This window comes from Hemiscyllium ocellatum, chromosome 13, assembly GCF_020745735.1.
Source record: "Hemiscyllium ocellatum isolate sHemOce1 chromosome 13, sHemOce1.pat.X.cur, whole genome shotgun sequence".
Classification (NCBI taxonomy): Eukaryota; Metazoa; Chordata; class Chondrichthyes; order Orectolobiformes; family Hemiscylliidae; genus Hemiscyllium; species Hemiscyllium ocellatum.
Genome location: NC_083413.1, coordinates 18,083,552 through 18,105,920, shown reverse-complemented (window position 1 = coordinate 18,105,920; position 22,369 = coordinate 18,083,552). Strand labels below are relative to the sequence as shown.

At 40.8% G+C, this 22,369-nt stretch overlaps 1 protein-coding gene across 1 annotated transcript in view; it reads left to right on the top strand.

Moving 5' to 3' along the window:
- The window catches only part of LOC132821677 (probable G-protein coupled receptor 149), a 43,315-nt gene that overhangs the window by 11,177 nt on the left and 9,769 nt on the right, over window positions 1–22,369 (top strand). The window contains exon 3 of the mRNA XM_060834386.1: window positions 7,704–8,128. Coding sequence (XP_060690369.1) covers window positions 7,704–8,128 — 425 coding nt within the window. The remainder of the gene's footprint in view (window positions 1–7,703; window positions 8,129–22,369) is intronic.

Genomic DNA, 22,369 nt, shown 5'->3' with positions numbered 1-22,369 from the left:
ATTTCTCCTTGAAGGTTCCAGATGGATTCATTGTGAATCATCTTCCTCCTCCCTCCCATATGTATTTATTCCTCTCTGCTACCCACACTCAATCAATCTATCATGTTGCAGCTAAGAGAAACAGCAATTAAAGCTCCCTTCACTGAAAGCAAGCTTTCTGAAGATAACCATTCCTCAGATATCCTTGTCAACACCCAACAATTACTTGTTCTGAATCTAAAAATTCTTCCAAACTCCTGTAACATTGAAAATTATCCTTCTGTGAGCTCTGCAGTTGTGAAAGAAAGATGTAATCACTTTGTTAGAAAATCTCTCAAATGCAAATAAGTGATTCCTTGTGATTTGAGCTCAAATGTACTAATAAAATGTAAGTTTATTATTCAGATACTAATAGGATGACTATTACAGTTATACAGCTCATTCATTTAACCCAGTTTCCTGCAAACTCAAGGTGATCAGATTTGGCTTCTGCAGATCTTGAATTACTAATCGTACTTTGAGTTCTGAGCACAGAGAGACTGTCCTTGACGTTCAATGCTTAATTTGTGAATTGTTACCAGGATATCTTCTTGCCAGAATTCCAGGCTTGAACTTTACAAAGGACAATCCCAGATTCATTATTCTGGTCAACAGTGAAATTCATACCTCACACGGGATGTAGCCAACATGTCTACCATTCTTTCTACTTACATTGTTCTGACTGATCTCTGAGGTTAACACAATTCCTTCATGTCACAATGTGAATAACTTCTGGATACAAGCAAATCTTAACATGCTTTACCTGCAAGTACCATGTTGCTTCCTACATTGCTACAATGCTTTGTTAATTGGCTGACTGCTGCTGCTTTATCTAATGTCCTTAAATAGCCATATTAAGGTGGTGCCGTGGGTATGGATACCTTTGTAGTATTTAAGAGTAAGTGTTTAGGAGACTTGTATGGTCCAACATGGAAATTATGATCGGATCCATCTGGGTGCTCCTTACAAAAGCAGCAGAATTTAGAATCACTTAAATAGTCACTTAAATTCCCATGATGAGATTACATTCCATAGTCTGCACAGATGCAGGAACATCACACTGTTCAATTGATCTGCATAGGAAGCCAGGCAGTAAGATTTGGTTTTGTAAAGCTAATGATGTTGTAGTGTGTCTCTGACAGCAAAACTTCCATTTCCTCATTTAAACAAGCATCTGTTCTTGCCTAAATTTGTTCCTGCTTTTACAGTTAAATCATTGTGACAACCCATTGTGTCATCATTATTTTAGCCCATAAATTCCACTTCTTTATCATTTACATATTCAATATGGCTCTTTAAAAATCACAGGGAGAATGTACTCTTTCCATAAATGTACTCTATACCCCTTTCCATGAAGATTAAAGGTCATCATCACCATTTGGCAGATCTCTTTTGTGGAGTGCAGCTTTAAATTCGAGTTTACTCACAATTTGCAACTAATCCAAATCCAGATGAACTGGAGTAATCAAACATTTTACTCCATTGTAAATCCGCATTAGAAAGGAAATCATTTCTTTCTAACAGCTTTTCATTAGACTTCCAGATGAAGTCTCGGCTGGAAATGGTGGCATAAATCCATGATCTTCTGTGACAAAATCAAAGGCCAACAAAATTGTTAAGTCCCTGGATGTAATACACAGTTTAGTCATGTTAGCTCTCAATATGTAGAGGCTATTCTATAAAAAAAAATCCATTTACCTAACAACTGTGTGTGTATTTTTTTTCAATTTTCTTTGAAGTGGCACATTATCAAAAGAGAGTTGCTTCCACAAGAGATTTCATTCGCAACAGTAAAACTGACTGGACAGCTGGTAAACATGAAAGGCATCATTAAAGAGAAAAAATTGCATTTCATAAGCAAAGCTTCCATTCCAGTTACTACTCTTGTAAATTATTGCAAAAAGTGAAAATAATAATTCACTTCAAAACATTTCACTTACTTTGCCAAAAAGGGACAGACTATTACAATGATTAACATATTTGTGGAAAACTATATACGAGAGGCAACTATGAAAGAATAAAACAGGAATGATTCTACAGCTGCCAAATTTAAGGAAGAAACCGGATAACAAATTGCTACCATGAATAAGTTGGTGACTCCTGAGTAATGATATTGAGGTGAAAGGAAGTCAAATCACATGGGGTTGGGGGAATATACCTATATAGGATAAAACAAGTCTTTTTCTGAGAGGCAGCAAGAGACTGGTGCGGTACCACAGTGTTTGGACCCCAGCTAGACACAATAGATATTAATGATTTAGATGAGGGTATTAAATGTAAGCTCACCAAGTTTGGGAGTGTATTGCAATGTAAAGACATATTGGTGGTCTAAGCTGGTTGTCAGTTGAAGTTCATTTTTTGTTCCTGCTTCTTTTCTATAACTGTTCATCTAACTTCTTTATCCAGAGAGTGATTAAAACGTGGAAGTTACTGTCACAGGGAATATTTGGGTGGATGACAGATATATTTGAGGAAAAACTGGTTGAATGTTTGAGGAAAATAGAGATAGAATGATACACTGATAGATGACAAAATAATTTGAGCTATTGATTTTCCAAGAATGCAATGAGTAACATGCCTTAGTTCAAGATAGCCCCGACACATTTTTTCATCAAGTGATTTTCTGAAAATATGAAATCTATGTTCACAAAGATTAAATGTGCTGTGGCAATGTATTATGCAGTGAAGTAATGCCTGATACCATTAGCAGTTTACATTAAATTGTATAATAGCACTTTATTCTAAATTGCCTAATTCCCTTAATGGGAGATCATCTTCTGTCATTGACCTTACAACAGCTTCTGTAAGCAATTGATTGTCTAATCACAAAGAAAAAGCTATGTATGTTTGAGAATACCACTGGCCAGGGTATGTTCCATAACATCTGAAAGTTGAATATCCTACTTATTGTCAAGAGATCCATTTAGGCACACAGATGATTAATAATGCACACATCTGATGTCAATCGAACTGAGTAAAGAATCAGTACATTTTTGTGTAATTGTAAATCACAAGATGTCACTCGCAAGACCGACATTGATTTGCCCATTCCTAATTGCTCTTCAGAAATTACTGGTCAGTTGTCTTCTTGAGTACAATGGAACGGTTTGTTATACTGTTCCAGCGGGCAGTTAAGAATTAGTAATGTTACTATGGATCTGGAGGCACATATAGGCCAGATCAGTAAGAGTGGGAGATTTACTTCCTCAAGGGACATTAAACAACCAGATGTTTTTCTTCACAGCTGATAATTTCAAGGACATTTTTACTGAAATCAGCTTTTTTGTAAATTCCCAGTTTATTTAAATTAATTGATTTTAAATTTCCTGATAACCATGGTGGGAACCAAACTCACATCTCTAGTTGATTAGTTAGACTAGTACGAACTAATTTCATTACTAGTCCAGCATCATGACCAATAAGTCATTATACCTTCTCAACTTTCATGCAATATTAAGACAGTTTACAACAAGGTGGTCATTTCATTTTGCAATATGATCATTTCATCATCAGTTTGTAATTACAGAAATTAATCATTAAAGAAATTAATTGTGACATCATTATTCAATAGACTTTTCAATACTATTAACTTTGCAAACTAAAGTTCATTTTATCACTGCATATATTCTAAGCAATTAAACTTTTATTTAAAAAATGGTTAAAATGCTATTCCTAAATTTATTTCTGAATAATAAATCTTCTGCTCATGCATTTGAAATACTTTCAGATTTCACTATTGAGAACTGTGGCAGAGAAGAACTGAGAAAAATAGTGACTCAACTGTTAAATTGCTTGAGTTACACCCTGACGCTTTTGCCCGAAACATCGATTCTCCTGCTCCTCGGATGCTGCCTGGCCTGCTGTGTTTTTCAGCACCATATTTTTCAACTCTGGTACTCCAGCATCTGCAGTCCTCACTTTCTCCTAGTTGATCTTACACCCTGACGGATCAATTCGTCAGCTCAATCCATCAATTTGTAACCGTCATGTGACACACTTTCTGTTTTTCATTCAGAAGTATATCTTGGATGATTGTATTCTCACGAACATACACAATTTGAAAGTTTTAGGTTATAATTTAAATCCAAACTATGATATTTATTTGTTCTTTTGAGACGTTAACCAATAAGGCAACAAGAGACTGCTTGATGACTTAATTTGGGAAACTTTGCATAAGATGCAGAGTAATACCTATCAAACAGGATTGATTTATGGGCTTACTATGACTCAGTTTATGTAGATTGAAGGGATGGTACTTATTCTCTGGTCTCACTTTTACACATCCAGGACCATCTACTTCCTGAATGCTGCTGCTTATTAGCTCTTCTCAAACCATAAGCCAGAACACAATCAATTCTGTCATTATATTGTGATTGGCTTCACAGCAGTAATGCTCATATCTCATTTGTTTCAGAGGTGCTTGATCAATCTCTAATTGTGATGTGGAAGTGCCAGTGTTGGACTGGGATAGGCAAAGTTAAAAATCAAACACCAGGTTATAGTTCAACAGGTTTATTTGGAAGTACAAGCTTTTGTACAAGCTAGTTACCTGATGAAGGAACAGCGCTACAAAAGGTTCTGCTCCTGAATAAATCTGTTGGACTATAGCCTGGTGTTGTGTGACTTCTAACAATCTCTGACTGGCTGCCAATGGTGATAAACAGTGACTGATATCACCTCCCACTATCTCTGAACTTAGGTGTCAATTTCCATGGGCCTATACACTTCATTGTGATCTGTTATTGTTACTTCTATGACTTCTACTTTACTGTATTTTTATTATAGTTTTATTGTATTTTTATTACCCATTTTGGCCCATGAGATGAGGCGAGACTGAATGGCCTTGTTAATAAGGTTGCAGTTGACTAAGTGTGGTATCAAAGAGCTCTAGCAAATCTGGGGTCAGTGGGAATTAGGGAAGAATGCTTCACTGGCTGAAGTCATATCTGATGGTTATGGTGGTTGAGGTCAATCATCTGCAGGTAATGTCTTGGCCCAACAATCTTCAGATGCATCATCAGTACCCTTCACTTCAGCATAAGGTCAGAACTTGCAATGTTCACTGGTGACTGCACAATTTTCAGTATCATTTGTGACTCCTCAGACACTGAAGCAGTCTGTTCCAAAATGCAACAAGACCTTGATAATGTTTGGGCTTGGGCAGACAAGTGGCAAGTAACATTCATGCCACACAAGTGCCAGGTAATGACCATGTCTAACAAGAGAGAATTTAAATATCATCCCTTGACATTAAATGACATCATCATTTCTGAATCTAGACTAACAACATCCTGGGATTACTGTTGATCTGTAACTGAAGTGGACTAGTTATATAAGCACTATGGGTACAAGAATAGGTGAGAAAATAGGAATCTTTCAGCAAGTTATTCTCCAAAACCTGTCCACCATTTATAAGAAACAGATCAGGCATGTGATTGAACATAGGTGCAATCATTAGTGAGTATTTCCTTTCTGATCTAATAATGTAGTTAAGGCAATTGATGACGCAGTTGAATAAGGTTGGTCCTAGGACACTACCCTGAGGTACACCTGCAGTGATGTCCTAGAGCTGAGATGATTGAATTCCACCAACTACAACCATCTTCCTTTTTGCCACATATCACTTCAAACAGTGGAGAGATTTTCCTTACACTCCCATTGATTCCAGTCTTGCTAGGCTTCCTTAACCCTAAATTTTCTAGAGTTTAGAAGAATGATAAATGAATGTATTGAAGTGTACAGGGCTCTAGAATGTAGATGTAGAAAGGAAGTTGAACCAGGGGCCATAGTCATTGGCCACTTAAAAGTGGCATGAGGAGGAATACTATTACTCTTAGCAAATCTCTACCTTGTGACTGTAGAGTTTCAATAGTTGAACATATTCAAGATTGATAGATTTCTACATGTTAATAATGATATCTGGATGGTGCAAAACCCTGGCATTGAGGTAGAGGATCAGCTGTAATTTGGTTTAATGGTGGAGCAGGCTCAATGGGTCAAATGGCCTACTTGCATTCCCATTTCCTTTATTGCTAAACCATGTGCTATCTAATGTAGCAAATATATCTCTCAAATTATTTCCTAGCAATTAGGTATTAGTTCTTTGTTGAGAAGCATAATTCATTAATAAACCTTCAAAACAACAGTGATTACACTTGAAAAGTTTAGGAGTTGTTCAGCTTTTTGGCACACCTTAAAAAGTGCAATATAATTTCAAGTGTTGTCTCTATTTTCCTAGTTTGAAAATAGTTCATGAAATCCAGAGAGTATACTAAGAATCTTCATTTAATTTAAGAGAAACATTATTCATTTTAAAATGGCAAAATGTGTGAACACAGAAAAATTGAGGTAATGAAGAACAATAAAGGCAATACTTTGGCATCTAAAACTGAGAAAAAATATATAGTCAAGTTTTTTGAGGTACAATGTCCAAAACACTAATAAATCTTTTAGCTTCAAATCCTGACTGCCCAGCTGGGACAAGCTGGCATTTTCTGTTCTACCAAAAACTAGTCATTGACTTCTCAACAATGATCTCCTGAAAATAGTTACATTTTGTATCATGCAGAGCTTGGAACATTGCTCTTTTTGAGGGTTATGTAACTTTGGATCAATATGCCCCAGAAAGCAGTGGAGGCATGCAATTCAATATTTTTAAGACCGAGTGAAATAGATCCTTGTTGGCAAAGAGCATCAAAGGTTACTGGTTAGTCAGGAATGCAGATTTTTAAAAATAAAATCAGCCATGGTCTTATTAAATGGCTGAGAAGAACTGAGGAGCTGGATGGACTACTTCTGCTCAATCTTTATACATTTATTTGCTTAAAACCATTTAATTTATCCTCTTGTAAGGAGTAATATCTTATCATTTTTACGTATTTATTTTTAGCCCTCAATCAAAATGACAAGAAATTATTGTGTTAATGTCACATGATGATTGTAAAAGCAAGAAGTGCAAAATTTTGTTGCTACATTTTTACTTTAAACCAGCGACTATACTTCAGCAAGTACTTAATTTGCTGTTAAGCATTTTGAGACATCTCGTGATCATGAAAAAGCTACATAAATATAAATCATTCTCTCTATCATAGCTATAATCTCTGCAGTGTTCAGCATGTCTTGTTTTGCCTGCTTATCAGTAACCATTTTGCACACAGCAGCTTCCTCCTAAAATATAATTTAATTTAGATGACCAGTTTGAAGGAGATATTCTATGCCTGTCTAAGAGAGCAAATGCCAGACCCTAGTTTAACACTTCTTCTGAAAGGTGTTGTCTCTGACAGTAGAGTGTTCATTTGGGCTGCGTTCAGAGTGCTGACCTAGATTATGTGTATAAATCCCAGACAGTGGGCTTTAACCTTCAACATCTTAATGCAAAGAAAAGAACACTGCTAGCTGAACCTTGGCCGGCCTTGTTCCTCAACTGGTGCAATGTTTCCTAGCCTCTCTCTCCTCACAATCTTAGTGACAATATTGGGTGAAACAAAAACCAGAGTCCCTAATTCTGGACACAAACTTTCTCCACTGCATTTACAAAATGCCTTTATTTGTGCCAAATTGTTACAAATTTATCTCTAATAGAATTGCTTTCATAAATTGAAATGTATAAATAATTGTTTGATATGACTATTTTAGCAATATTAAACAATGGTTATTCATTGACAAATAATTTTGACTTTATCTAGCAAAACGAAGAGGCTTCGAATTCAACCTGTCATTCCAGCAAGGATACGAGGTGTATAAGATATCCCAAGCAAACAGCTGCAGTGTTGAAGAAAACAAGTCTCCGTCACACCATAGTCTGACCGCCTTCGCATCAGAGTGCAGCAAATTTGCCCCGGTCCAACAAAAGGAAACTCAGAGCGTCGCCAGGATCGAGATCAGCACCACCGCTCCTCGGGACAGCTCCCTGCGGGGTTCAACAGACCAGAGCGCAGAGGCGTGCAAAGTCACCACTCATCAGGACAAGGGGAACAGCAAGGAACCCAGAAGGTCAGGCGCAGCTACCCCGGAAGGCTCAGAGCGCAAATTAGCCCAAGAGGAAGGACGCAAGTTGGAGCTGGTTGACTGGGAGTGGTGTCGAAGCAAGTCTGAAAGGACTCCACGACAGGTGAGTGCGTTTACAAGTGCATCATCAAGCATATTCTTGGTTGATATATCTAACCAAATCCGAAACCCAAGGTTTATTGTAGAAAGAATCTTGAAAGAAATTTCGAGTGTCGCTCTGTAGGAACATCTTTCACACCTGAATGAAATATCTTTGTTAAACAAAGATGGTAACCTCTATTTATTTACATAGGTAAGCTAGTGAATGACGTAACACACAAATTCTTGCAATAAACTCTTAATGTTGTGAATATTTGTAATTAGATTAGATTAGATTACTTACAGTGTGGAAACAGGCCCTTCGGCCCAACAAGTCCACACCGACCCGCCGAAGCGCAACCCACCCATACCCCTCCATTTACCCCTTACCTAACACTATGGGCAATTTAGCATGGCCAATTCACCTGACCCGCACATCGTTGGACTGTGGGAGGAAACCGGAGCACCCAGAGGAAACCCACGCAGACGCGGGGAGAACGTGCAAACTCCACACAGTCAGTCGCCTGAGTTGGGTATTGAACCCGGGTCTCAGGCGCTGTGAGGCAGCAATGCTAACTACTGTGCCACCGTGCCGCCCACAAATGTATAACACAATGTTATTATTGGGAATGTTTTCAGGCATTGCCGGTATTCGCTTTGGGAATTCCAACTGGCACAACACTTCTGTTACTGGACATGTATTTTTCTTGAGTTTTTTTTTATCCCAAGAAAGTTCTGGCCTAAAGTAGGCACATCGCAAATTTGCCCAGAGCCAGAACAGGGAGTGAACTCTGTGCTGTTGACACAGTTGTGATTCACACAAGCCTTCTGAGACCAAACTAGCCTACAGGAAGCCTGAGGTAATGTGGCATGTAAGTTATAATCTGGAGCTATGAATAGTGATTGTGAAGGGTCCAGTTTCATTCCACTGCATTGGTGATTTGGAACCTCAACAAATCTTGCGTCTGTCCTTGCCATGTGTTTGAAGGATTTGTAGGTTGATACACAGCCTGTTTGGTTGTATCATGGATACATGATTCTTGACCATGAAAAACTGATTTGAACTCAGAGCTTCCAGCTCAGATGCAGGAATGCTATTCAATATGCCACGAGACTGAATTGACTATATATTAACAGTACAATTTCATTCATTCCCCACCATCTCTCTCCTGTCACTACCAGCACTACCGCTGCTCAATTTTTCTTCCTTTTCTGAAGAATCAGTTTCACAGGTATTGGCAACACTCAAGTGTATAATCCAAATGCTGATGCAATCCCAAAAAATGATTGTTGCCAGGTTGTTCAACAATTATTCAGCAATCATGATATTCACATTACAATAACACATGATTATTTACACAGAGACATACAATTCATACAGAATCTGAATTGTTATAGTGCAGAATGATGCCACTTGGGTCCTACATACTCCTTCAACACCAACCAGGAGTAGAATTAAATTAATATAAATGAAAACAAGAGAGTTCTCACTTGAGCCCCACAGAGAATTTATCATTCAGAAACTCATCACTAATGCTGGAGGAGTATTCCATAGCCAGATTAGAGTTTTTTCATTCTTCCGTGGAAAGTGGGAGTCACTGGCTAGGCCAGCAGTTTATTGCCCATCCCTAATTGCCCAGAAGACAGTTAAAAGTCAACCACATTATGTAGGTCCAGAGTCATGTGTAGGCCAGACCAAGTAAGGACATCAGTTTCTTTCCCTAAGGGATATTAGTGAACCAGGTGGGTTTTTCCTGACAATTGCTGAAAATGTGATGCTGGAAAAGCGCAGCAGGTCAGGCAGCATCCAAGGAGCAGGAGAGTCGACGTTTTGGGCATGAGCCCTTTTTCAGGAATGAGGAGAGTGTGCCAAGCAGGCTAAGATAGAAGGTAGGGAGGAGAGACTTGGGGGAGGGGCGTTGGAAATGCGATAGGTGGAAGGAGGTTAAGGTGAGGGTGATAGGCCGGAGTGGGGGTGGGGGCGGAGAGGTCAGGAAGATGATTGCAGGTTAGGAAGGCGGTGCTGAGTTGGAGGGTTGGGACTGAGACAGGTGGGGGGAGGGGAAATGAAACTGGAGAAATCTGAGTTCATCCCTTGTGGTTGGGGTGTTCCTAGGCGGAAGATGAGGCTCTCTTCCTCCAGCTGTCATGTTGCTATGGTCTGGCGATGGAGGAGTCCAAGGACCTGCATGTCCTTGGTGGAGTGGGAGGAGGAGTTGAAGTGTTGAGCCACAGGGTGGTTGGGTTGGTTGGTCCAGGCATCCCAGAGGTGTTCTCTGAAATGTTTTGCAAGTAGGCGGCCTGTCTCCCCAATATAGAGGAGGCCACATCAGGTGCAGCGGATGCAGTAAATGATGTGTGTGGAGGTGCAGGTGAATTTGTGGCGGATATGGAAGGATCCCTTGGGGCCTTGGAGAGAAGTAAGGGGGGAGGTGTGGGCGCAAGTTTTGCATTTCCTGCGGTTGCAGGGGAAGGTGCCGGGAGTGGAGGTTGGGTTAGTGGGGTTGGGTTGGGGGGTTGGGTTTCCTGACAATTGGCAACAGTTCATGACCATCGTTAGACTCTTAATTCAGATTTTTTAAAAAAATTGAATTCAAATTCCATCATCTGCTTTGATAGGATTTGAACCCATATTCCCAGAACAAGACCTAATCTCCAGATTGAAAGCCTGGCCATTGCCGCCGCTAGTTATTAAATCAAGCCTATGTCACTCTTCTCAGGTGGACCTAAAAGATCCTTTGGCATTATTTCAAGCAGGATAGCTGGTCATTATCATATTGGTGTTTGTGGGAGCTTTCTATTCATAAATTGCCTGCTGCATTTCCTACGTTACAACAATAATTACATTTCAACAGTATAGAAGCAAAAAGGTCCTTTTGCAGCTGTACAGAGCCCTGGTGAGACCGCACCTGGAATATTGTGTGCAGTTTTGGTCTCCAAATTTGAGGAAAGACATTCTGGCTATTGAGGGAGTGCAGCGTAGGTTCATGAGGTCAATTCCCGGAATGGCGGGACTACCTTATGCTGAAAGATTGGAGGGACTGGGCTTGTATACCCTTGTGTTTAGAAGGCTGAGAGGGGATCTGATTGAGACGTATAAGATTATTAAAGGACTAGACACTCTGGAGGCAGGAAGCATGTTTCCACTGATGGGTCAGTCCCGAACCAGTGCTCACAGTTTAAAAATAAGGGATAGGTCACTTAGAACAGAGTTGAGGAGAAACTTTTTCACTCAGAGAGTGGTGGATGTATGGAATGCTCTGCCCCAGAAGGCTGTGAAGTCCAAGTCTCTGGATACTTTCAAGAAAGAGTTGGATAGAGCTCTTAAGGATAGTGGAATCAAGGATTATGGGGATAAGGCAGGAACAGGATACTGATTGAGGATGATCAGCCATGATCATAATGAATGGTGGTGCAGGCTCGAAGGGCAGAATGACCTACTCCTGCACCTATTGTCTATTGTCTATTTTATTGGATATAAAGAGCTGCAGGATGCCTTTTGATTGTGAAAAGTCCTACTAAAATTCAGTTTCTGCATTTCATTACAACTGTACTCCCATACTAAGACCAAATTATAAACTGCATTTTAATTCCCCTCACACTTTTTGTAAAGCAGAAAGAAATTTTCATTTATGTGTTACCAGGAGACAAGTCTGTTAGAAATTGAGAAATATTTTGTTTCTTTGTGACATCGCTCCTTTATTTGATATTAAACTAGAAATTATTATGTATCTCAGGAGTGGGCAACGTGCTTTGGGAAATGTAGTGTTTATTCACTCTCTGTAGGAAACCACAACAAATTGGATTAAAGAAAATATATATCAAGAACTGGAAAGAGATAGAAAGGGGTTACATTCTGTTCACTGCTTTCCTCATGTCTCTGCATAAATGTTTCATAGCTCTCATCCTTAGGTTCAAATCCCTCTATGGCTTAACTCCTGCCCTACCCTTCCCTCCCCTATCCTTCCAAAAACTGTGTATTGTTCTATTCTTTTGTATAACCACAAATTCTTTTGTCACTCTATTGGTTGAAATGCATTCAACTCTTCATATCCTATGGCTGGAATAGTCACTGTCCGGATCTTTGCCCAATTTTCCCATTTTAAAGCATGCCTTATAACTTGGTTCCACCTGAGTCTTTTACCGTCTCCTTATGAGGTCTAAAGTCAAATTTTATTTGAGGCACATTCTGGTGGAGCACATTCTTGTTATATTTTATAATATTAAAGATGAAAGCTATACAACATTAAAACTAACTATAACACAAATGCAGCCAGTCAGCAAATCAACTCTGTACTGGTGTTTTACAAATCAATTCCAAACCAATGTCATTGTCTTGCTTTGTCGCTGTGTCTCTACTTGACCCTCAGGCTTTCAGAATTCTGCCAATCATACCTTAGTTCACACTAGATTTTATTCAGTTGTATCCCCACATCCCACCCTTTCTGTTCTGACAATCTCTCGGCTTAAAAATTCTGTTATTTTCAAATATCTGTTACACCTTATCCCTCCCTATGTTTGCAATGTCCTCCAGCTCAATCCGGGATCTCTACATTCCTCTAATTTCCAACATTTTCACTATTACATAGAACATAGAACAGTACAATGCAGTACAAGCCCTTCGGCCCTCGATGTTGCATCGACCTGTGAAACCAACCTGAAGCCCATTTAACCGACACTATTCCATTCTTGTCCATATACCTATCTAATGACCATGTAAATGCCCGTAAAATTGGCAAGTCTACAACTGTTGCAGGCAGTGTGTTCCACAACCCTACTACTCTCTGAGTAAAGAATCTACCTCCGAATTCTATCCTATATCTATCACCTCTCAATTTAAAGCTATGCCCCCTTGTGCTGGCCATTGCCTTCTGAGGAAAAAGGATGTAACTGTCCACCACATCAAACCCTCTGATTATCTTATATATCTCAATGAAGACACCTCTCGACCTTTTTCTCTCTAACAAAAACAGCCTCAAGTCCCTCAACCTTGCCTTGTAAGACCTTCCCTGCATACCAGGCAACATCTGAGTAAATCTCCTCTGAACCGTTTCCAAAGCTTTCACATCCTTCCTATAATACAGTGACCAAAACTGCATGCAATACCCCTAGTGCGGCCGCACCAGAATTTTGTACAGCTGCAGACCTCATGGTTCTGAAACTCGCTCCCTCAATGAATAAAAGCTAACACACCAAATGCCTTTGTAACAGCTCTATCAACCTGGGTGGCAACTTTGGGGGATCTATGTACGTGGACACCAAGATCTCTCGGCTCATCTACACAACCAAGAATCTTACATTTGCCCAGTACTCTGCATTACTCCTTCCAAAGTGAATCACCTCACACTTTTCCACATGAAACTCCGTTTGCCACCTCTCAGCCCAGCTCTGCAGTGTATCTATATCCCTTGGCACTATCCACAACTGTATTGACCTTAGTGTCATCCGCAAAATTACTAACCCATCTTCCTACGCCCTCATCCAGGTCGTTTATAAAAATGACAAACACCAGTGGACCCAGAACAAATCCTTGTGGTACACCACTAAGTAACTGAACTCCAGGATAAACATTTCCCATCAACCACCACCCTCTGTCTTCTTTCTGATCCAAACCGCTAAATTGCCCTCAATCACATGCCTCCATATCTTGTGCAGTAGCCTACCATGGGGAACCTTATTAAACGCCTTACTGAAATCCATATACACCACATCAGTGGCTTTACACTCATTCACCTGTTTGGTCACCTTCTCAAAGAACTCAATAAAGTTTGTGAGGCATGACCTTAAGACCATAAGGCATAGGAGTGGAAGTAAGGCTATTCGGCCCATCGAGTCCACTCCGCCATTCAATCATGGCTGGTGGGCATTTCAACTCCACTTACCCGCGTTCTCCCCGTAGCCCTTAATTCCTTGTGACATCAAGAATTTATCAATCTCTGTTTTGAAGACATTTAGCGTCCCAGCCTTCATTGCACTGTGCGGCAATGAATTCCACAGGCCCACCACTCTCTGGCTGAAGAAATGTCTCTGCATTTCTGTTCTGAATTTACCTCCTTCACAAAACTGTGTTGACTATCTTTAATCAACTTATTTCTTTCAAGATGATTATAAATCATGTCTCTTATAACCCTTTCCAACACTTTACCCTCAACAGTAGTAAGGCTCACTGGTCTATAATTATCAGAGTTGTCTCTACCCCATGTCTTGAACAAGGGAACAACATTTGCTATCCTCCAGTCTTCTGTATTATTCCTCTAGACAATGACAACATAAAGCTCAAAGCCAAAGGCTGTGCAATCTCCTCCCTGGCTTCCCAGAGAATCCTAGGATAAATCCCATCCCACCCATGGGATTCATATATTTTCACACTTTCCAGAATTTCTAACACTTCCTCCTTGTGAACTTCAATCTCATCTAGTCGAGTAGCCTGTTTCTCAGTATTCTCCTCAACAATATTGTCCTTTTCCAGTGTGAATACTGATGAAAAATATTCAATTAGTGCTTCCCCTATCTCCTCTGACTCCACACACAACTTCCCACTACTGTCCTTGACTGGCCCTAATCTTACTTTAGTCATTCTCTTGTATCTTAAATACCTATAGAAAGTTTTAAGGTTTTCCCTAATCCTATCTGCCAACAACTTCTCATGCCCCCTTCTTGCTTGTCTTAGCTCTCTCTTTCGGTCTTTCCTGGCTAACTTGTAACTCCCAATCACCCTAACTGAGCCTTCACATCTTATTCTAACATAAGCCTTCTTCTTCCTCTTCGCAAGAGATTCAACTTCTTCAGTAAACCACGACTCCTGTGCTCAACAACTTCCTCCCTGTCTGACAGGTACATACGTATCAAGGACTCGGAGTAGCTGCTCCTTGAATAAGCTCCACATTCCAATTGTGCCCATCCCCTGCCATTTCCTTCCCCATCTTATGCATCCTAAATCTTGTCTAATCACATTGTAATTATCTTTCCCTCAGCTATAGCTCTTACGTCTGGTGTATACCTATCCCTTTCCATTAGTAAATTAAACATAACGAATTGTGGTTACTATCACCAAAGTGCTCACCTACCTTCAAATCTAACACCTGGCCGGGTTCATTACCCGGTACCAAATCAAATGTGACCTCACCCTTGTTGGCCTGTCGACATACTGTGTCAGAAAACCCTCCTGCACACATTGTCAGAAAGTGACACATCTAAAGTACTTGAACTATAGTATTTCCAGTCAATATTTGGAAAATTAAGCCCCCCATAACAACTACCCTGTCACTCTTGCGCCTATGAAGAATTATCTTTTTTATCCTTTCCTCTAAATCTCTGGAACTATTCGGAGGCCTATAGAAAAATCCCAACAGGGTGACTGCTCCTTTCCTGTTTCTAATTTCAGCCCTTACTACCTCAGTTGATGAGTCCTCAAACGTCTTTTCTGCAGCCGTAATACTATCCTTGACTAACAATGCCACGGTCCCATTGCTTTGACCATCTTCTCTCTTCTTACTGAAACATCTAAATCCCGGAACCTGCAACAACCATTCCTGTTCCTGCTGTCCCCATGTCTCCAAAATGGCCAGAACATCAAAATCCCAGGTAAAGACCAAAGCTGCAAGTTCGACCACCTTATTCCAGATGCTCGTGGTGTTGAAATAGACACACTTAGAGTCATTGAGTCATAGAGATGTACAGCATAGAAACAGACCCTTCAGTCCAACCCATCCATGCTGACCAAATATGCCAACCCAATCTAGCCCCACCTGTCTGCACCCAGCCCATATCCTTCCAAACCCTTCCTATTCATATATCCATCCAAATGGCTTTTAAATGTTGCAATTGTACCAGCCTCCACCACATCCTCTGGCAGCTCATTCCATACATGTACCACCCTCTGCGTGAAAAAGTTGCCCCTCAGGTCTCTTTTATATCTTTCCCCTCTCACCCCAAGCCTATGCCCTCTAGTTCTAGACTCCCCACCCCAGGGAAAATGCTTTGCCTATTTATCCTATCCATGCCCCTCATAATTTTGTAAACCTCTATAAGGTCACCCTTCAGCCTCCGACGCTTCAGGGAAAACAGCTCCAGTCTGTTCAGCCTCTCCCTATAGCTCAATTCCTCCAACCCTGGCAACATCCTTGTAAATCTTTTCTGAACCTTTTCAAGTTTCACAACATCTTTCCAATAGGAAGGAGACCAGGATTGCATGTAATATTCCACCAATGGCCTAACCAATGTCCTGTACAGCTGCAACATAACGTCCCAACTCCTGTACTCAGTACTCTGACCGTAAAGGAAAGCATATGGAATACCTTCTTCACTATCCTATCTACCTGTGACTCCACTTTCAATGAGCTATGAACCTGCACTCCAAGGTCTCTTTGTTCAGCAACACTCCCCAGGACGTTACCATTAAGTGTATAAGTCCTGCTAAGTTTTGCTTTCGCAAAATGAGGCACCTCACGTTTATCTGAATTAAACTCCATCTGCCACTTCTCAGCCCATTGGCAAATCTGATCAAGATCCCGTCGTAATCTGAGGTAACCCTCTTTGCTGTCCACTACACCTCCAATTTTGGTGTCATTTGGAAACTTACTAACTGTACCTCTTATGCTCGCATCCAAATCATTTGTGTAAATTACGAAAAGCAGAGGACCCAGCACTGATCCTTGTGGCACTCCACTGGTCACAGGCCTCCATTCTGAAAAACAGCCCTCCACCACCACCCTCTGTCTTCTACCTTTGAGCCAGTTCTGTATACAAAATGGTTAGTTCTCCCTTTATTCCGTGAGATCTAACCTTGCTAACCAGTCTCCCATGGGGAACCTTGTCGAACATCTTACTGAAGTCCATATAGATCACATCTACCACTCTGTCCTCACCAATCCTCTTTGTTACTTCTTCAAAAAACTCAATCAAGTTTGTGAGACATGATTTCCCACACACAAAGCCATGTTGACTATCTCTATTCAATCCTTGCCTTTCCAAATACATGTACATTCTGTCCCTCAGGATTCCCTCCAATGACTTGCCCACCACTGACATCAGGCTCATTGGTCTATAGCTCCCTGGCTTGTCCTTACCACCCTTCTTAAACAGTGACACTACATTAGCCAACCTCCAGTCTTCTGGCACCTCACGTGACTATCGATGATACAAATATCTCAGCAAGAGGCCCAGCAATCACTTCTCTCACTTCCCACAGAGTTCTAGGGTACACCTGATCAGGTCCTGGGGACTTATCCACCTTTATGCATTTCAAGACATCCAGCACTTCCTCCTCTGTAATTTGGGCATTTTTCAAGATGTCACCATCTATTTCCCTACATACTATACTTTCCTTGTCCTTTTCCACAGTAAATACTGATGAAAAATACTTGTTTAGTATCTCCCCTATTTTCTGCGGCTCCACACAACGGCCGCTTTGCTGATCTTTGAGGGGCCCTATTCTCTCCCTAATTACCTTTTTGTCCTTAATGTATTTGTAAAAGCCCTTTGGATTCTTCTTAATTCTGTTTGCTAAAACTATCTCATGTCCCCTTTTCTCCCTCCTGATTTCCCTTTTAAGTATACTCCTACAGCCTTTATACTCTTCTAAGGATTCATTCGATCTATCCTGTCTATATCTGACATATACTTCCTTCTTTTTCTTAACCAATCCCTCAAGTTATAAGACCATAAGACATAGGAGTGGAAGTAAGGCCATTTGGCCCATCGAGTCCACTCCGCCATTCAATCATGGCTGATGGGCATTTCAACTCCACTTATCAGCGTTCTGCCCGTAGCCCTTAATTCCTCGAGACAACAAGTTCTTTCGTCATCCAGCATTCCCTGCACTTACCAGCCTTTCCTTTCACCTTAACAGGAATATACTTTCTCTGAATTCTCGTTATCTCATTTCTGAAGGCTTCCCATTTTCCAGCCATCCGTTTACCTGCAAATAACTGTCCCCAATCAGCTTTTGAAAGTTCTTGCCTAATACCGTCAAAATTGGCCTTTCTCCAATTTAGAACATCAACTTTTAGACCTGGTCTATCCTTTTCCATCACTATTTTAGACCTAATAGAATTATGGTCGCTGGCTTCAAAGTGCTCTCCCACTGACACCTCAGTCACCTGCCCTGCCTTATTTCCCAAGAGTAGGTCAAGTTTTTCACTTTCTCTCACACGCTGAATGAGAACATTTTCTTGTACACACTTAAAAAATTCTTTTCCATCTAAACCTTCAACACCATGGCAGTTCCAGTCTATGTTTGGAAAGTTAAAATACACTACCTCAACCACCATATTATTCTTACAAATAGCTGAGATCTCCTCACAAACTTATTTTTCAATTTTGCTCTAACTATTAGGGGGTCTATAATACAATCCCAATAAGGTGATCATCCCTTTCGTATATCTCAGTTCCACCCAAATAACTTCCCTGGATGTATTTCTGGGAATATCCTCCCTCAGCACAGCTGTAATGCTGTCCCTTATCAAAGACACACTCCCCCTCCTCTCTTGCCTCCCTTTCTATCCTTCCTGTAGCATTTGTATCCTGGAACATTAAGCTGCCAGTCCAGTCCATCCCTGACCATGTTTCTGTAATTGCTATGATATCCCAGTCTTCATGTTCCTAACCATGCCCTGAGCTCATCTGCCTTCCTTGTTAGACCCCTTGCATTGAAATAAATGCAGTTGAAATTATTATTCCTACCTTGTCCCTGCCTGCCCTGACTATTTGACTCGCTTCTGTTCTCAACTATACCAGTCTCAGATCGATCTCTTTACTTACTATCCTCCTGGTTCCCAACCCCCACTATACTAGTTTAAATCCTCCTGAACAGCTCTAGCAAATCTCCCTGCCAGTATATTAGTCCCCTTCCAATTTAGGTGCAATCTGTCCTTTTTGTGCAGTCACTTCTACCCCAAAAGAGATTCCAATGATCCAAAAATGTGAATCCTTCTCCCTTGCACCAGCTCCTCAGCCATGCATTCATCCGCTCTATCCTCCTATTCCTGCCCTCACTAGCTTGTAGCTCTGGGAGTAATCCAGATATTACTACTCTCGAGGACCTCCTTTTTAAATTCCTGCCTAACTCTCTATAATCTCCCTTCAGAATCTCAACCTTTTCCCTTCCTATGTCATTGGTTCCAATGTGGACAATGACCTCTTGCTGGCCCCTCTCCCCCTTGAGAACATTCTGCACCTTCTTTGAGACATATTTGATCCCGGCACCAGGAAAGCAACACACCATTCTGATGTTTCGCAGTTGGCCATAGAAATGTCTGTCTGTACCTTGGACTGGAGAATCCCCTAACACAATTGATCTCATGGAATCCGACGTACCCTCATTGCATTAGAGCCAGTCTCAATACCAGAAACTTGGCTGTTCATGCTACATTCCCCTGTGAATCGATCAACCCCTACATTTTCCAAAACAGCATACTTGTTTGCAATGGGGATAGCCACAGAAAACTCCTGCACTACCTGCCTACTTCTCTTACCTTTCCTGGAGTTAGCCCATCTATGTGACTGTATCTGAGGCTTTACCCTCTTCCTATAATTGCCATCCATCACATACCGTTGCTGTTGCAAATTCTTCATTGCCCCTAACTGTCTCTCCAACCAATCCATTCAATAAAATAGGATTTGCAACCAACAGCATTTATTGCAGATATAATCCACAGTAAACCGTAAACTCTCCTTAAACTCACACATCTGACAAGAAGTGCACATCACTCTACTAAAGGCCATTTTTGCTCCTTCACAATCTACAGACCCAGATAATAACACCATCTTATTCCTCTACAAAACGCTGCCCCAGGTTAAATTAAGAGTTATGGCTTATATTTTATGCTTAATCAAGTCAAACCAACGTTTTCTTGCTGGTGTCCTTTTGCAACCCTGAAATCGGATCTCTCGACTAGCAACTTCCCCTGTACTCAAACTGCAATTTAATTTCCTATTCCTCCTGCTGAATTAGTTTAAACCCACTTGAAGAGCATTCACAAATTTTATCCCAGGATATAGGTACTCCTCTGTTTCAGGTGAAGACCATCCTGTTTGTAGAGGTCCCACCTACCCCAGAAAGAGCCCCAATTATCCAGGAATCCAAAACCCTCCCCCCTGCACCATCCCTGTAGCCATATGTTCAACTCTTCTCTCTCCTTATTCCTCGCCTCGCTGGTAGGTGGCACAGGCAACAAACCAGAGATAACACACTGTTTGTTCCAGCTCTAAGCTTCCACCCTCGCTCTCTGAATGTCTGCCTTAAATCCCCATCTCTCTTCCTACCTATGTTGTTGGAGCCAATGTGGACCACGACTTGGGGCAGTTCCCCCTCCCCCACAAGGATCCTAAAAACGCGATCAGAGACATCACGAACCTTTGTACCTCGGAGTCAACACACCAACTGTGAATGTGTTTCACTTCCACAGAACCTCCTGTCTGTCCCCAGTAGTAGCCCTGTCTCTAGACTTAATTGCAGGAAAATTCCTCCCTGTCTGCTGAACTACTGTGCTTCTCTGCATCTTTTATATGAACATAAATAGAAGTAGGCCATTCAGCCCTTTAAGACTGTTTCAACAGTTAGTAAGATCATGTCTGATGTGGCAGTGGCCTCAACTCCATTCTCCTGTTTGCCCACAACAATCCCTTGACTGTCAAAAGTCTATCAACCACAGCCTTGAAACAATTGAATGACCCAGCCTTCTGTACTTTCTAGGGAAGAGAATTCAACACCAATACACCTTTTGCACAAAATAATTTTCCTCAGCTCCTTCTTAACAGTGAGATTGCTTATTTTTAAACAGTCCCCCGTTCTCGGAGAAGGAGAAACAACTTCTCAAAATTCACCCTGTCAAGTCCCCTCAGAATTCATGTTTGCCTTCATGAGACCACCTCTCATTCTTCTAAACTCCAGAGAACACAGGCCAAATTTACCCAATACCATCCCGTAGGAGAAGCCTCTCAGCTCAGAAACTAATCTAGAAACTTTTTGGTGTGCAGTCTTCAATGCAAGAGATCTTTTCTTCAATCTAGAAATCAAAACCACATATAAGATTCCAGATGTGATCTCATCAAAGTCCTGTGCAAATGTTCTTCTTTAAGATACTCCTTAAAACTTAATTCTTTTTGGTTTCCTGACAGTGTGTCAAGTTGGCATCTTATTCTATTCCTGCATAGCAGCTTAAGAAGTGAAACTATGTTAAAGGTGCTTTGTAAATACCCATTAGTATTATTACTATTGATACACTTTATTTTTAATGCAGTCACAACCATGACCAATTCCTGCTCTATTAGCAACTGTACAAATGCATGTCTCCTCGACTCACAATTTTCAATCAATGACTGCCTTATCAACAATCCTTCAAACAGGGCAACGGTTTTGTCTCAAATAAAAGCAAAATGCTGGAAATCTGAAATTAAAAAACCCAGAAAATACTAGAGAAACTCAACAGGTCTGGCAACATCTAGCATTTTTTTTTTAAAATCAGAGTTAAAACATCAGAGTTAATACTTCGAATCTAATATGACTCACCTGACTAGAAATGTTATCTACGTTTCTCTGTCCACAGATACTGTCAAACCTGCTGAGTTACTGCAGCACTTTCTCATTTTTTATTATAAGTTTCCCCTTGTCTCCTGAAAAAACCCTTTATTTATTTTTTAATTTTGATTTCATCTCCTCATTGCTCCAGTGAAAATGTCTCAAATTTCTTTCTATAATAAAATTGTCTCTCATTTCTGGCAAATTAACTTAAATAGAGTTGCGGCACGGTGGCACAGTGGTTAGCACTGCTGCCTCACAGCGCCTGAGACCCGGGTTCAATTCCCGACTCAGGCGACTGACTGTGTGGAGTTTGCACGTTCTCCCCGTGTCTGCGTGGGTTTCCTCCGGGTGCTCCGGTTTCCTCCCACTGTCCAAAGATGTGCGGGTCAGGTGAATTGGCCATGCTAAATTGCCCGTAGTGTTAGGTAAGGGGTAAATATAGGGGTATGGGTGGGTTTCGCTTCGGCGGGTCGGTGTGGACTTGTTGGGCCGAAGGGCCTGTTTCCACACTGTAAGTCTAATCTAAAAAAAAAGAAGGGAAAGAAGTTTAAAACAAACCAATTAACATTGAGCTTACATTTTCACATCAAAACTCATGAATGCCATTTCTGTTGTCATTAATGGAAGTTCTAGGGGAAGCAGAAATTCTAAAGTAAGAGTATATCATTGTCACATTGTTCACAGGTGGGGGAAGAACTCCAAGCTTATCCGTTTGTTTCAATGATAATTGCAGAGAATGTTTTG